General features: G+C 38.4%; 1 protein-coding gene across 1 annotated transcript in view; it reads right to left on the reverse strand.

Annotated features, from left to right (window-relative positions):
* Nucleotides 1–4496, reverse strand: part of LOC103518648 — an 8804-nt gene extending 4308 nt beyond the window's left edge. Inside the window, exons 1-6 of the mRNA XM_026830385.1 lie at nucleotides 4170–4496; nucleotides 3859–3915; nucleotides 3216–3554; nucleotides 2781–2894; nucleotides 2401–2478; nucleotides 1818–1886 (exon numbers count right to left, since the gene is read on the reverse strand). Of these exons, the coding sequence (XP_026686186.1) occupies nucleotides 1818–1886; nucleotides 2401–2478; nucleotides 2781–2894; nucleotides 3216–3554; nucleotides 3859–3915; nucleotides 4170–4469 (957 nt within the window). The 5' untranslated portion in view covers nucleotides 4470–4496. The remainder of the gene's footprint in view (nucleotides 1–1817; nucleotides 1887–2400; nucleotides 2479–2780; nucleotides 2895–3215; nucleotides 3555–3858; nucleotides 3916–4169) is intronic.
* Between the last annotated feature and the right edge of the window lie 1389 nt (nucleotides 4497–5885).

Raw genomic sequence — 5885 nt, forward strand, 5'->3', positions numbered from 1 at the left:
TTCACATAGGACGCTACACTTTCACTCGATGGATCAGGAGTGTCAGGTTCTGGTGGCAGAAAGAAGCATTTCAGATGGGAAAAACAAGCGAGGATCACAACAGTGAGAGATAAAAACGCACTGCACATCGCGCGCTCAAATAAACGTATTTTATTAAACTCTTTTGTTCATTTTTGGTACTTTCCGATTTTGTTATTTCCTGATTTAGTTTGACGGAAATGACGAACAGGTGATACGACAGAAGCAAAACGGAAAAGTTCTATACTTTTTTTACTAAAGAAGGGAAGTCCGTACTAGCGATCGAATGCACCAAAGGAAAACTTCGATAGTAAAAATAGTAAAATACGACTACAAGCTGCACTGAGACGGATTGACTTGTTATGACTAATTCTTCATTAGTAATTACCTGATTACCCTACTCCATTCAAAGGCTCTATTATAACACCTAATTGTCCTAAATTGATGTTATGGCCTTTCCGTAGTGTCATTCTAAACTTGTTTGACCATAGCTCTCGTGTTCCATTGTTATTTTTAAACTGAAGGAGCAGAATTCAAAATTAATTGGGGACTGATGATTTTTCTTCTTTTAAAAATGGATAAAGCTAGATGAGGGATGAGGATCATAATAGACAATAGGAGCTTGTTATCATAGAAATCAAATGTCACAAAAAGATGGTCATCACAGCATTACAAGACACTAGGCATTCTATTGTTTTCTTTTGGCTTGCTCTCATTTCTTTTGTGTCGAAAATGTACTTCAATTCAAACATGTACATTATTTTTCTTTGTCTCCCCCCCCCTCCCCCTGATGTGTGTAGAAGTCAAAAAATGTTTTAGGCAAACATGAAACTTGGTCTTGTTTTTGAAGCATGACCCAATCCAAATATTGACCATGTCTCCAAAGTACTTGAATTTCTAACAAAATCAATCAGTGCTTCATAATAATCATAATTATTGTCTTCTTGCTTATTCCGTCTACAAAATTACAATCTGGATCATGGCGTTATTCAGCTGATAGGATCATACCTACGACTATTTTCAGGGTAAATAGGCACCAAAAACTGCCAATGCTCACACAATGCAACCACAAGTGGTATTATGACTGATGAACATACATACCTCCACAGATGTTCTCCACAACTACATATTATGCGATACATAGTTATAAAAACAATATACCCACCCACTTAATACTCCAGTATTCACAGCTGTTTGGTTTCAGGAAAATTAATCAACTTGGTGTAGACTTTAGTTCGAGCTCCCTAGTCCCTATAGCTCAGTTTGTTTTCAGTATAACTGTTACCCATACTTATCGATTGCGAGATTACAAATCAGCTAACAGGTAGTGAAACACAAGGTGAGTGGCTGGATGCCAAGTTTTCCCAAGGGACCCTTTGACTGTAGCGCATTTTTCGGACTTTTCGGCCCTCTTGACATTTCCCTGAAACTGGAATCAGGGACCTACTCCTGAAAGAACTTTTCAATTAGAAATTTTGCACGATAATATATAACTTTTTTTTCTGAGTGAGAAGTCCTTTCAGGAATAGATCCCAGGGCCTTGGCTCCTTAACACTTAAAGGACCGCGTTTGAAACCCCTATGGGGTGGAATCAAGAGATATGTACATTGTGGTGCTGGAAAGAGCATCTGGTATATAGAGATCCCTTTGAAATGTTTGTCTTCACATTTGTACTTAGAGGGCAAAAGAGGTTTTGACAAAGAATTTACTCTTCTCATAAATTTTGCACAGAAAAGAAAATCGAAAAAATATACCCATTGACACATAACCGAACTTGAAATTCCTACTTGTTTACTTACTCGCATGTGAATCTTGTACATTTGTTGAGTTACAAGCTCCTCAATTGCCTGACGAACATTGATTGTTCTCTGAAACAAAAATAGAGGTGGGGGAGTATTAGAAACACGAATCCACCAATCCAATCTGGTCCCTGGTGATTTTTAAATCCTAAGAATGGTATACTTAATCGTTATTAGTCCCTATTACCTACCTATAGTTGCTCTTCAGGATACTTCCTTAGCAAATACCTTAGTTACCCTGGTATAAACAACTAATGTCTTTTATTGATAAAAATTCCCAATTTGGTCGTAAAATTTGCTTGGCACTACTTTACTTGGTGTCTCATGCCTTTATCTTTATTTGGCAGCTCCAGTATACTTAATCGTTATTAGTCCCTATTACCTATATAGTTGCTCTTCAGGATACTTCCTTAGCAAATACCCTAGTTACCCTAGTATGAACAACTGATGTCTTTCATTGATAAAAATTCCCAATTTGGTCGTAAAATTTGCTTGGCACTACTTTACTTGGTGTCTCATGCCTTTATCTTTATTTGGCAGCTCCGTAATCCCACTTCCTCTTTATATAATGCACAATACTTACTCGCAATTGAGGCTGATCCAAAAACTTCTTGGACACCACCAGCAATCTGTATTGGTCTTCATGGCCTGGTCCTACTCTCTGGGGTGGAATCAAGAGATATGTACATTGTGGTGCTGGAAAGAGCATCTGGTATAGAGAGATCCCTTTAAAATGTTTGTTTTCACATTTTTACTTAGAGGGCAAAAGAGGTTTTGACAAAGAATACTCTTCTCATAAATTTTGCACAGAAAAGAAAATCGAAAAATTATACCCATTGACACATAACCGAACTTGAAATTCCTACTTGTTTACTTACTCGCATGTGAATCTTGTACATTTGTTGAGTTACAAGCTACTCTTCTCATAAATTTTGCACAGAAAAGAAAATCGAAAAAATATACCCATTGACACATAACCGTACTTGAAATTCCCACTTGTTTACTTACTCGCATGTGAATCTTGTACATTTGTTGAGTTACAAGCTCCTCAATTGCCTGACGAACATTGATTGTTCTCTGAAACAAAAATAGAGGTGGGGGAGTATTAGAAACAGGAATCCACCAATCCAATCTGGTCCCTGGTGATTTTTAAATCCTAAGAATGGTATACCTAATCGTTATTAGTCCCTATTACCTACCTATAGTTGCTCTACAGGCTACTTCCTTAGCAAATACCCTAGTTACCCTAGTATGAACAACTGATGTCTTTCATTGATATAAATTCCCAATTTGGTCGTAAAATTTGCTTGGCACTACTTTACTTGGTGTCTCGTGCCTTTATCTTTATTTGGCAGCTCCGTAATTCCACTTCCTCTTTATATAATGCAAAATACTTACTCGCAATTGAGGCTGATCCAAAAACTTCTTGGACACCACCAGCAATCTGTATTGGTCTTCATGGCCTGGTCCTACTCTCCCCATGACCTCCTCTTTTATACTCTCACATTTGACGATGACCGGATCGAACTTCTTCCGAACAATCTCCTCGACTAGTTGACATGTCTTGTTCGGATGGAACTTCCAGTCCATGTTAGCTTTATCTGTACTCAGATGAAACTCTAGGATTTCCCGTTTAAGTCGATTTCCACCGAAGACGGGAGCGTCCATGAAGTTGAAGTTGTACTTCATTTCTTCCTCGGTGAACAGACCCTCGGGCTTTTCTTCAAGGGTGTGTGCCTGCGTGAAAGAAAATAACATCACTGATTTCTCTTGAACATATTTTACACGCACAATAAAGGAGAAAAAAGAAGTGGGAAGACGGTGTAGGTCGCGATAATCTACTCCATCAACCCTGCGAAAGAAAAAATTGACATTTGAGCGGGATCCACGTCGCCACAAAGAGCGAGCACCACCGGCTAAAGACCCTCGCTGTCTGTGAGTGGTAAATAAAGAGAAAACTCCAGTCCCAATTAATATACCTTTCACGATATTTCTATAATTTGATGCCTGACAAGAGTGTCGTTACTTACCACAATTTAACTGACTGCTCACCGCGGGTTATGAGAAGGGATGGGCCGATCTTTGTAATGTCATGTCTCTGAAATAAGAATAGCAGAGATGTTGGATACAGAAGGCTATAAATCTCAATTTGACTGTCGAAATTTTTGCATTTATATGTTTGCAAACCTGATAGAACTATTTCAACGGCACCTACAACCCCGCTTAGGAATCTGGGTGGACCCAAAAGTTGGCCATCATAAAACCTATCAAATTCAGTGTAATTAATGGGGGCTGAAAAGATTTTCGATTGTCTGTCTGTAAATATTTAATAAGGTGTCAAATGCAACTCACATCATGTATCGGTTTGCCTTTGAATTGTTCTGATATGATGAAGATCTTGTATCGCGTTTGGTTGAATTTGAACCAAGGATCGATAGTTCTGACGTAGGAAATATCACAGAAAGATGCATTCAGTTGAGTTTTCAATGCTTTGATAGCTTCTTCCCGCATCTGATGGGGTTCATAGCGACGTTTGAAGGGCTTAGTCCAGCAATATTTGTAGCCTCCCTCTTCCTCTTCGTATTTGAAGAAACAATGGGCATGAGTGATCCAACTAAGTAATGTGCCCGCACATAGATATACATAAAGCATTTGATATGTCAAGTGATGCACCTGGAGGAAGACGCAATTTTACTATCAGTAAAAGAAACATCATCTGTTTTTTAATTATTAAACAGTTATGGTTCAATTAAATATTCGAACAATCAGGTTGTAAGTTCTCTAGCTTTTTGTAGTTCCGTAATGTAAAGTCAAGTGATAGTCACACCAGTTTTTTTTCCCCTCTCAACAAGGGCAATAAAATAGCAAACGTGAACTAACCCAATATGTACGTATCTTATTCTCACTTCCAAAATGAAAGTATGCAATTTGGTAGGTTCATGAAATATGTAAGTATTCATAATGATCTAATGAAAATCAACAATCACTCCTATTAATTCATCACACGACTTCACACGACTTTCATGAAAGTATTGTCTTTTTTTTTTCGAAGTTCGAAGCGACATTGACTTTGGTTGATATCTGGATGAGTGACTGTCCGATTTTTACTAAATTGTTACAGTCGCGTCCTTGGACCATACCGGGATATCACTTCCCGCTCAGATTCTTCAACTTCAAAAATCTCAACTTGCTTGCATGATTGTTTCTGATACTGGCAGATTCTCCGACACGTATCCTTTATCACTTCTAATTCTAATCATACTATACGTCAAACCTAATCATAGCGTGGTGAACAGACTAAGGAGTTCTCTTATCAGTTTCCTCCATCGATTGATTGAGATTATTGATAAAGCTGACACATTGTCGGGTATTAAAGGAACTTCCTTACCGCTTGAAGTTCAAACATGCTTGGTCCTATGGAATCCTAAAGTTTTGTCCACACACAGTCGACGCCGTGGATCGACTCGAACGATGGTCGATCAAGGATACTAGTGTGTCAACCATACAGGGCCGTATTTGAACGGGGCATGGGGCCTCCCCCCCCCGCCCTCGGGCTATTTTTCGCCCCTAAACGTAGTAATATGCCAAAAATATTGGTGTAAAATGTTGATCATCGACATAATAACCTTCTGACCACCCCAGTAACCATCGAATTAAAACTTGGACCTCACTTTGTTCGGTCATTTATATGCCAAATTAGTTAATGCCCACTTAGTACACGCATCAAATGTATCCCTGTGGCATGATTTTGCATATGAGTTGTATTAGCATTAGTATATTCACAACAATTTATTGCAGAACTCCTAAAATGCCGAATTGGCACGATAACACAAAAAAGGCTGGAATTGAACCCGAAACCTTCTACATGTCAACCAAAAGTCTTAGAATGGACCAACCTCCGTATGGAGCACTTACAATACTCTGACGTCAGTTTCAAAATGACATATCCGCAGCTGAGTGAGAAGTAGCAAAGCTTAAAAGGAACCTAAGGGAAGAGAAATGTGTCCAATAAATAGACCTAATGCGCTTATTACAACATTACAAACTAATTGAATTTAGTATACATTA

This window comes from Diaphorina citri, unplaced genomic scaffold, assembly GCF_000475195.1.
Source record: "Diaphorina citri unplaced genomic scaffold, Diaci psyllid genome assembly version 1.1 scaffold2286, whole genome shotgun sequence".
In the NCBI taxonomy this organism is placed as follows: Eukaryota; Metazoa; Arthropoda; class Insecta; order Hemiptera; family Psyllidae; genus Diaphorina; species Diaphorina citri.